This window comes from Belonocnema kinseyi, chromosome 9 (genome assembly GCF_010883055.1).
Source record: "Belonocnema kinseyi isolate 2016_QV_RU_SX_M_011 chromosome 9, B_treatae_v1, whole genome shotgun sequence".
Lineage (NCBI taxonomy): Eukaryota > Metazoa > Arthropoda > Insecta > Hymenoptera > Cynipidae > Belonocnema > Belonocnema kinseyi.
In genome coordinates, this window is record NC_046665.1 from 59,000,976 (window position 1) to 59,012,261 (window position 11,286).

The 11,286-nt window shown below is 27.0% G+C and overlaps 1 protein-coding gene across 2 annotated transcripts in view; it reads left to right on the forward strand.

Annotated features, from left to right (window-relative positions):
• The first annotated feature begins 221 nt into the window (after window positions 1-221).
• LOC117180809 overlaps window positions 222-11,286 on the forward strand; it is a 162,052-nt gene continuing 150,987 nt past the window's right edge. For both annotated transcript variants that reach the window (XM_033373318.1, XM_033373320.1), the window contains exon 1: window positions 222-561. In XM_033373318.1, the coding sequence (XP_033229209.1) occupies window positions 467-561 (95 nt within the window). In that variant the 5' untranslated portion in view covers window positions 222-466. The remainder of the gene's footprint in view (window positions 562-11,286) is intronic.

Consider the following 11,286-nt stretch of genomic DNA (forward strand, 5'->3'; position numbering starts at 1 on the left):
AAAGAAAAATTTCCAATGCTTTTCTGGACCACCCTATGTATATCGTATCCTCTATTTTTTAAATTTACATTATTAAGTAGTCCCCTTGAAAAGTTAACACGCTTGGCTAGCTTCAATCTTTACATTTTCTTTTTAGATTATTACGCTATCACAGAATCTAGCCGGTCTCTGATATCTCAGAGGTATCGGTCCCTCGCAACGAGAAACTGATCTCTTATGGCAGTCGTTCAACGATCGCGCCACAGGCAACAGGTGTTTCTTTTACTTGCAACAAATTTACAAAAGTCACCTTTTCCTAAACCAAAAACACATCAACCAAATTTTAAAAGACACTATAAATTATAAAGTGTGTTAAGTCACGTTTTATCAACCAAACACTTGAAATGCAGAGTTCAATATTATTTAATGTTTATTTATTGATAAATTAAATTGTGCAGTGATCAGTGAATTTAGAAAAAAGTTTATAATGGTCAAAATGTATGTAACACCATGCATGGGCATAGTCGCTGCTGGTTTCGCTTCCTGTATTTGTTTTCTACTGATAAACAGCCTCAGGAAAGGGTGAGTCTACATTTTTTACCCCTATTTTTGACAGTTGAACCGTTTTGAGATTCTCAATTGTCATAGGTTTCGCTTTTATCAATTTTTAATGGGCGATTATTTGATATCAGAATGACAACACTCGATAAACTGATGTAACTGATAAAAAAGTTACGCTTAAGTATTTAATGCAATTCGTTTTTAAAAAAATGGTAAAAATGTGGATGATCTTGGGCATAACAGTATATGCGTTTATTTATTACTGCTATATGTTTAATACCATCCTCACTTCTATTAGGTACACTCTAAATTTGACTCAATCAGAAGTGACTGATTCGAAGTCAATTTTGACTGATTCGAATATTGCGGATTCTACGACTGACAAATCAGTTAAAACTGACTTTTCAAATCAGTCGATTTCAGCGCTGATGAAATCAGTCATTATAAATGACCTCATTTTTCAACTGAAAGATGTCACTCGACTTTCAACCAAACAGTAACATTTTCAAACCAAATAAAATAAATTTTGAACAACAAAAAAACAATTTTTCAATCAATTTGTTCAATTTTCAACCGAGAAAATACATTTTCAACTAAAATAACGAATTTTCAATTTAAAAAAATAAATTTTTAACAAAGTAATTCAACCTTCAGCTCGACTTTTAGACAAATTGTAAAATTTTCTATCAATACAAATAAGTTTTCAAAAAAAATTCAACTAAATAGATAAATTTTTACCAAAAGAGATAAATTTTCAACGAAAATGATGAATTTTCAACATGAAACATGAATTTAAAAAAACTGGTTTAACTTAAGTTCGGCTTGAAAACAAGTAATAAAATAAAAAAAAATAAATTCTCTGCAAAAAAATGTTCTTGATATTTCAACCAGAAACCCTTCAATTTCAAATAAATTTTAAATATAGAACAGTTGATTTTCACGCAAAAAACGTATTTTTAGCCAAGAATGGATTTAATGAATTTACAATCAACAAAATTAATTTTAAAAACAGGAATTTTCGACAAAATAGTTAAACTTCTAACAAAAAGTTAAATTTTCTACTGAAATGATACATCTTTATTAAAAAGAACTAAATGTGTAACAAAGTAGTTTACCTTTCAACTAAAAAAGAGTTTATTCAAAAATAAGAAACAGTTAAGTTTTACAAAAACAATTCATTTGTCACTGAAATATATAATTTCTACCAATAAAGACGAATTTTGAACAAAATACAATTTAAAAAATTAATTTTTAACGATAGCGATGAGTTTTTAACTAAAAGGATGAATATTCACCCGAAAAAACTTAATTTTTAACAAAATAGTTCAACTTTCAAACAAAAAAAGATTGAAAATTAAAATAAAAAACTTTTGATACTTCAACTGAAAAAAATTGTAATTTAAATAAAATAATATTAATATGTCAACCGAATTTTTTAATATTTAATTAAAAACAGTTGAATTTAACTGAAAAGATGAATTTTCAACTGAAATATTTATTTACACAATTTCAACAAAATACAGTGTAAAAATTAATTTTCAACCAACGAGATGAGTTTTCAACTAAAATGAAGACTATTTGACCACAAAAATTAACTTTAAACAAAATAGCCCCACGTTCAACTAATTAGTTAAATTTTCAACGAAAAAATATGAATTCTCAAGGAAAAATTGACTAGTTGATGTTTCTACCAACAAATATTTTTATTTTAAATAAAGAACATTTACAGTTAACCAAAAAGATTAATGTTTCGGTGGTCAGAAGATCTTGATAAATAATTATAATTGATGTTTGCTCTCTCTCTCTCTCTCTCTCTCTCTATATATATATATATATATAAATTAATTATTTAATCAATATCAATTATTATGAATTAAATAAATATTTTTAAATATATTGACTTTTTTGTTTCTAAGTTGTGAAAACATTTCCAGTTTAATTACACATATTTCAAATAAATTTCAATGCATTCCATACGTATAGTTAACACGTAAAGATGGTCCAACTATGTGATTGATTGACTCTCGTAAAATTGATGTTAGAGGGTGGTCCAATTCTTACAGAATGTCTGCATAATTGCTCTAATTAGCATACATCACAAAACCCATAGCAATTTTATTATCATATTCGCACACATAAAAGTATGCTACACATAACAGGTACCTTCAAAGGTAGAATCTGCTCTCTATGGAGTCATGAAATATAAAACTTTCCTTAAAAGTCTCTCGAAAGTTTATCCACGTGCTTATTTCAAGGGAATTTCAAGATATTGCCGGCGTTATTCAACCGCTGCGAAATACTTTTATGCATGTAAATTATACACTTTGCGGAAATATTGAATATCTATAATAAAATATTTCAAAAGAAATCTTTTAAGACAAAGACAATTTGGTTAAATTTTGTTTGAATAAATACATAATAATGTTCCCCGTCTATTTTATTTCTCAAAATTACTCAAAGGAACTCTTATCTCTAAAATTATATTACGTAACAGTAAGCATCTATTATTTTGTAATGATTGTGAAAGTGGATAAAAATGGTTACTAAATTTTATTGCAAATACGGAAAAAATCAATATGAAATCTAGAATCTAGGTCTCTTATCCAGGGCGAACGAAAAACTTCATTTTCAAAATTCTTGACTTTTTCCTACCTAATTTTTTATTTTCCCTGACCGTTACTATTCAAAGACCGGCATTTTATTTTTCAAATTTTAATTACATTTATTACTTTTAATTTTTAATTATTTGTAACTTTTTTACAAAATTCTTTAAATGTTATCTAAATAGTCGAATTTTGAAACAAACAAGATTAAAGTTCAACCAAAAACAGTTACAGTTTCAACCAAATAGTTGAACTTTCAGCAAAATAAAATAATTTTTTACCAAAAACTTGCATTTGCAAACAACTTTTTGAAATTTATAACAAAACAGATGAGTTTTCGTATAAATAGTTACATTTTCAATCAAACAGTTGAATTTCCCACCTACGAAGATAAATCTTCACACAAATGATCGAATTTTTAAACAAAAATATAAACATTGAAACTAAAACAGTTTCATTTCCAGACAAATAGTATAGACAAAAAGATCTTTTGTTTTCAAATTGAACTCAAGTCGCATTTTTATCAGAACTATTAAATTTTTAACAAAATAGTTGAATTTTTAAACAAATTGTATTTGAATTTTCAATCTACAAAAATGAACTCTTAACAGAATATTTAGTAGTTCATATTTCAACTAAATAAGATGAAATTTCTACCAAAGGAGATGAATTTTACATCAAAAAAGATGAATTTTTAATAAAGAAGATTAATTTCTTACCAAAAATACGACTTTTAGAAAAAATGCATTAATTTTCAAACTAAAAACCTTATGAGAATGTAAAAATTAATTTTTGTACAAATAATTTATTTTTCAGTCCAAAAAGAAAAACAGTTCATTCACCCAGTCTGTTGAACCTTCACGCCAAAAGAAGAATTTTCCCTAAAACGGTTAAATTTTCAACCCAAAAATAAGAAATTTTAACTAAAAGTTGTATTTTTAACCATAAAAGAGGTAATTTCAAAGCAAGAAGATTAATTTTTTATTAAATAAAATACGAATTCTTAAGTAAAAACGTTAAAATTTAAAAACTATAAAAGTTACATTCTTAGTTTAAAAACTTAATTTAACAAAAAAAAGTAAATCAAATTTCCAGCAAAATAGTTAAACTTTCAGTTAAACATAATGATGAATCTTCAACTGACATAGTGAAATTTTCCGTTTGAAATATTAGTTTTCAAACAAAACAAAAACTAATTTTCAACCAAACAGAAGAATTTTCAACTAAAATGATGAAACTGGAACAAAAAAATGATTTTTTAACAAGGTGGTTCAATCTCAATAAAGTAGTTCAATTTTCAACCATAGAATATGAATTTTTAACGAATAATGTAATAGAAAATAAGTCAACCAAAAAAGATTATAATTTTGAATAAAAAAAGTTTGATACAACAAAGACGAATTTTTAACAAAGCAATTGAATCCTTAAACAAAGAAGATTAGTTTTCAACAATATACGCACATTTTTATCTAAATAAGATAAATAAAGTCGATGTTTAAATAAAAAAATATTAATTTTCAACACAAAGTTAACTTTGTACTAAAATAGTAGAGGTTTCATTTTCAAGAAAGCAGTTGAAATTTCAACCAAAAACGACTATTTAATGAAATTGTTAAATTTTCAATTAAACAATTAAATTTTAAACTCAAAATACAATCAACAGCAGGAGTGGGAAACCGCAAATAAATGAAATAAAAATACGAGACAAATTAATTACTGACAAGAATAATATATCAGCGTGGCTGCAAAAATTCATTTTCAAAATTCCCTAATTTTTCCCTCACCAATATTTCATTTTCGCCCCCCTTTGATATTCAAAGACCAGAATCCTAATCTGGTAACATTTTGAACATTCATAAACGGAATAACACATTTTCATAATAAAATCAAGTGCCTCTTATAAAAATGTCCTGACTTTTACAAGATTTTTATCAAAATTCCTGTCTTCCCTCACCAATAAAATACCCTGCCTTTACTCTGATTCCAGATTTTCCCTGACATACGGCCACCTGGTCTTATTCTAAATCAGACATTAAATTTCTCTGTCCGGAAATGAATAGACAATCATAGAATCATTTATAAAAGTAGTTTTGTTGTGAAAAATTTATCCTAAAAAATTTCGAAACGTGTAATTTCGGCTGGAACCGAAAATTAAGAAGCAAATTTCTTAAATCGTTCGATAATTGCTCTGACAGGAAAAGGAGGTTACAACCTCATTAAATCTTGAGCCAAAGTAGTCCGAAGATTTTTTACGAATTGGCTCTAAGAATTTTTTTGGCCCCTGAGACCTCAAGAAGGAATGCGAGAACCATCAGCATCTGGGAACTATGTTTTTCTAACATCTGATGATTATCTATTATTTATTTATTTATATTATTTATTATATCTAATAACTGACATCTATGATCTCATTTTACGTTTTTACTTTTTTCTACATAATTCATCTCATTCTGTTGCATTTCGTAATTTCACGGCTGATTATCATCTTTGCAACAAGTGTATAAGTGTACCAGTTACTATATTCATTCTCTTCCTCTTCATACTGAGAGAATCGCATTCCCCAGATTTCACTGCCTGAACTGTGAATTTACGCATGAAAAATATTCTTGATTATATAGAGTTCATTTATGTGAACTTTAATGTTAGAGACTACATAGATTAAAATTTATTTAAAAAATAAATTAAATAAAAGTGTTTGGCTGTAAACACTAATAATTTTTTTAAATTATATGTAAAAATAATTATTTTTAAAGTATGATAATAACAATATAAATGATACTCTAAAGTCATATATGTCATTAATGTTTGGTCTATTTTATTTACTGGCAAACATTGTTTATTAAGGTATAGTCTACATTTATATCAGTCGAAAGTGAGTGATTTGAAGTAAGTTTTGACTGATTTAAATAGTCAGGAATCGTCGAGTGACAAATTATTTAGAACTGAGTTTTTAAATAAATCAATTTCACTACCTGGTGAATTCAATCATTTAAAATGATCCAATCTGTTAAATATTTGTCTAAAAATCATCAATTATCATCCAGAAAGATAATATTGGAGTTTTTAATAAACAAAATTCAGTTTTAGGAGAAGACAGTTAATTTCCAACAAATTAGTTCGGTACGAATAATATTAAATATTAAACTACTTGAAAATATAAATATTTAACCAAAAAGATTAATTTTTAGCTTAAAAACGGTGAATTTGAAACTAAAATAACAATTGACTTAAAAATGATCAATCAATAACAAAAATAATAATTTTTTTATCAAATTAGTTCAACTTACAACCTACCCTAGTTGAATTTAAAAAAAAATAATAATTTTGCGCCAGAACAATTAATTTTTTAACAAGAAGTAAGAAGTTTTGACGTAAAAAAATTAATTTTCAACCGAATAGTTAAATATGAACAAAAAATTAATTTTTAACCGAAAAGGAGAAAATTAAAATTTCAATTGACAAAATTAGTTTTCTAGCACAAAAAACTTATTTATTTTTCGTTATATTAAATTTTAAACCAAAAAGATGAATTTCCCAGTTTATTCAAGAATTTTTAACAAAAAATCGGAATTTTGTAACAAAGTTGTTCAACTAAGTAGTAAAAATTGCAATAAAAAATATGCATTTTCAGCAAAAAATATAATAACTGATATTCCAATCAAAAAGGATTCAAATATTAAATAAAAGCAGTTTGTCTTTCATCCAAAAATATTTTAATGTGAAAAAAAAACAGTTTAATTTAACCAAAAATCTAAATTTTCAGCAAAAAAATTATTTTCAGCTGATAAAGGTAAATTTTAAATAAAGTAAATAAAGTTTCAAACAAATAGTTGAATTTTCAACTAAAAAAAATCACTTTTCAACCAAAATTTGAATACATCAATTTTTAGTTAAAATTTTTTTTTAAGAAATAGGTTTTTATATCAAATGCGTAATCATTTACAAAAAAAATGAGTTTTTGACAAAGCAGTTTACCTTTCAATCGAGGAGTTGAATTTTTAACATAACAAATAAGATTACTGAAATAGTTAAATTCGCAATAAAATTTTTGAATTTTCATGTAAAAAAAATCAATTTTCAAGACAAAAATTAAATAGTTCAATTTTGAATTAACAGAAATTGTTAAATACTTTTAACACCATTTAAAAAATATTTCAGATTCACAGATTTTACTTTATCGAGTTTAAAAAGTCAAAATCAATAGTAACGTTTAATATTTTACATATGCGGATTTTTACTATTTTAGAATAAAAACTAAAATAATTATTCAAACTATAGATTCCTGACACGGGCGGAAGTGGTTAATTTAATATTTACGTAAATTAATAAATAAATCAATTAATATAATATAAATTAATATATTAATAAATCAATAATATTGTAATAATTTTGCTAAATATTTATTATAAAATTTCCGGCAACGCTACACATTAATTTGATAACAGAAAAGCATATTTTAAAACACTAAATTTAAAATCAAATAAATCGTGAAAATAGAGAGTTTTACCATATTTCAAATATTTTCATATTTTCTGCAGATATTTTTATATAATTTTTGTTTTGTTTTATCGTATTCATCGCAAATTCATTCCTTGATTTCTTAGTTTTAGATTTCCATACTCCCTTGGACTATCTTTATTTGTTTAAATGTATATATATTTAAGGCGGCTTTGAAATTGTTTCGTTTTCGAAAATCTCATTGTCTGAAATGGTGAACAATTTTTTTTTTAATTCCAAATTTGAACGCTTAAATTCAAAACCTTTGAATTATAAAAATGTATTTTGTATGTATTTTGATGCGAACGTCATTTCTTAAAATCAAACAATTTTTTAAACATCGCGTCAATTTAAATGTTAAAATATTTGAAAAATGCAATAAAAAACATTGATAAAGTACGAAATAAAAAACTTTCTCGTATTATCAATTTTTAGGATATTCTTTCAACTCACGGCTGAATATTTAAACAATTTTCGTATACATTTTACTTACATTAAACATTTGTATATTTTCAATTTAAATGTCTTTTAACTTCAGTTGTATTAAAATATTTTATTTTGTGCAATATATGATTCATCCTAAATTCAACTAGTATCTCTCTCCTACATTCTATCAAATTTATTTTTGAAGTGTCTAGACTAGGATGGTCCAAAAATTATTTGAACTTTTCTTTCGAATTTTCATGCTTCAGCGCCACACTCCTACAAATTTGTTCGAACCCACACAAAATTAAATGCACTTATATTTTGTTTGAAAAAATTGATATTTACAGGTTCCGCAAGTCCCAGGACGTTCCCATAAAAAAAATTGTCGTACATTTTTTTTAGAATCATTTAATATCAGCTGTATCGAGTTGATCATCGAAATTTCTCTTTACATTTAGCCATAGAATACGAATTAAAATTTAATTTAAGAATGCCCCCCCTCCCCCTATAATTCTGTTTTATGCGGTCCAAAATAACCCCGTACTGAAATAATACTATCTTCAGACAATTAAATGTTTGAATAAATGTTTTAAACACTTTTTTATTCTTTATAGCAATTTTCTCTTGGAATTTAGATATATAAATTTGCGGTTTATCGTACTTTTCAACTTTTCAATCGAACGAAGAAATAATTGATCCTAATAAAAAATAATTGTTCACAAAAATTATTATTATTTTTAACAGCATTCTCTTAGAATAATGTTAAAATGCTCTGGGTTTTCTGAAGTTTCTTAGAGGAATGCTAGAAATTCATAACTTTGCTCACATAATTGAACCGCTGGCGACCAAAAGGGGACACGGCCGGCTTCAGTCTGAGAAGTATTGTCCTGATTGTCAACTTCAAAAATCTTTCTAATTTCAATTTTAAAGACTGATACTTGTAGAGAATTTCAAGGCGCATCTTTTTTTCCTCTTGCAAAAATTTATAGGTTTTGTAGTTTTTCAGATAATTGGTAAAAAGTGTATTTTTTGAAAACGAAAAATTCCAATCTTTTTTCACTTCAACTCGCGCTAATTTAGCCAATTTTCATCATTTTCCGATTTCCCCAATACAAAGTACGTGCTTAAGTCTTCTGAAACTATCTAAGAAAGAAAAACGAGAATATTGTAATAAACAAAAAAGTTATTTTATTTTTATTTTTTTTTAGGCAATGCAAAAATCATTAATTTTAACGTTCAAGCGCCTCGTTTAGCGAACGAATTTTAAGCTACGGAATGCTTTCAGTGAGAAAGTTGTTCATTAAGGTTCAAAGAAGTTTTCTGTAAAGTTTTAGATCAATTGGATTAATAGTTCAAAAATTATGAATGTTTTAAAATCCAAGCGGTAATCTTGACGCTGCCCAAAAACGTGCCTGGCCGGCTACGTACGCGCTGCAGCGAACGACGTGAGGGTCAAGTCAATCTTACCAAAACAAATGCACAACAGTAACTCCAGATATTACCATTAAAATAATTTATTTATTCAACATTCAACATATAATATTATGTATATTATTGAACAAGAATAAATTAATCAAACAATATTTTATTAGAAATTACTTTTAGTCATTTTCGTTACTCTCTTCAGTTTCTTCGGCATCTGGGTTCTGAGTTTGTACTTTTAAAAAATATGATTCGAAAAATTCTTTTCCTTTAGCGCTTAAATACTGGAAGAGATTTTTTACATCCTTTATTTTGGCAGCTTTTAATCCAATTCGGGGCGGAGGATTTTTCGAAAGATTTTCTAGTTTAAGCGTGGGTTTAAAGAAAAAAGTGGTTGGATTTTGCAACTCATAGTTGTCAAAAACATCCACTTTTCCATCAGGAAAAACATGCAAAACGAACGCTTTGCCGATTTGGAAATTTTTTGGCTTTCGCATTTTGCCTTTGAAACATTGTTCAAAATCCTGCAGAAGATCTTCACACTTCTCGACCATTGTGAATGAAGGTGAACGAGAATTGCGAATCATTTCTACATATTCAGCTTCAGTTTCAATTCATTCTAATTTTTTCAGCTTTTGCGAATATGTGCCAAAATTCCTATCGCACTGGAAATAGGAATGGCCTCGAACTGGAAACACATATTTAATCTCGCTTTGCAAATAAATGGACAATAAAACCAAAAAATGAAACACTGTGTAGTTTTTATTTTGTCCCGGACATGAATCTGAAAATAATGTTATGCTGTTGAACTTGTCTTTAGCAAATTCTTTTAACACCGCGTATTTGGTAAAACTGCAAACAGAGTTAGCACCCTTCTTTACAATTCCCTCAAGAATAGGGAACATGTAACTCTGGTTCGTACTATTTACATGTACGTTAAATAGAAAAAGCCATGCTAAACGTAGGTAAAACTGCGCGGACACGGGTATTTTTGGTAGTGGCAAATTCTGTGCAAAATCAAATTCACAGCATAGACTATTATTTTCAGAGAGTATTTGCTTTTTTAACTTCAAATAAATTTCAGCATTGTTTTTGTGATTAATTACTTCTTCGTTTACCTCTCCATTTGTCTCGTTTTAGTAGCAAGTATTGCACACGTCAGTTCTGGGTAATTTAAAACTGAAGCCAAAATTTTGGTTAAAATACTTAAAATAAACGGTTTGACTCATTGTCAATTCAGCCCCCGTTTTTTCCTTTATAATATCTTCCGAATAATTTGTAAAGTTCTACAAGATTTAATGAAGGATTATCAAAATATTTTAGGTTGGTAGAATTTCGTTTGTAATGTGAACTGTGATGTGAAATTGATTCGCAGTGCTCTTCAATATTTTTTTTTAAATTTTTTGTTAATTTAAGACAACTTTCGCGTACTCCACCTGCCAAATTTTTTAAAGGCTGCTTATTTAAAATATTTTTTTGAACATTTGCAACTCTTCTTTTGCCCAAACATAGAAAAGCACACAAAAATTTCTTACAAATCGGAACATTTTCTTCGTCAGTAGGAAATAAATATATCCAATGAATTAACCGTCCTAGTTTTTCAATTGCATTCGTTTGGATAGGATCCTTGCATTTTAACAATCCTCTGAGAAACAAATTTTATTCATTATAGTTCCCGAGATTCCAAAAATTTGTGTGTACTTTTTCTTGTTGCACATTTGAAAACTTTTAGTAACATTTTTCTCCACAGCAGGATTCAATAGGTTTGAAAGATCTCTCTGGGATTAGAATATCTTTA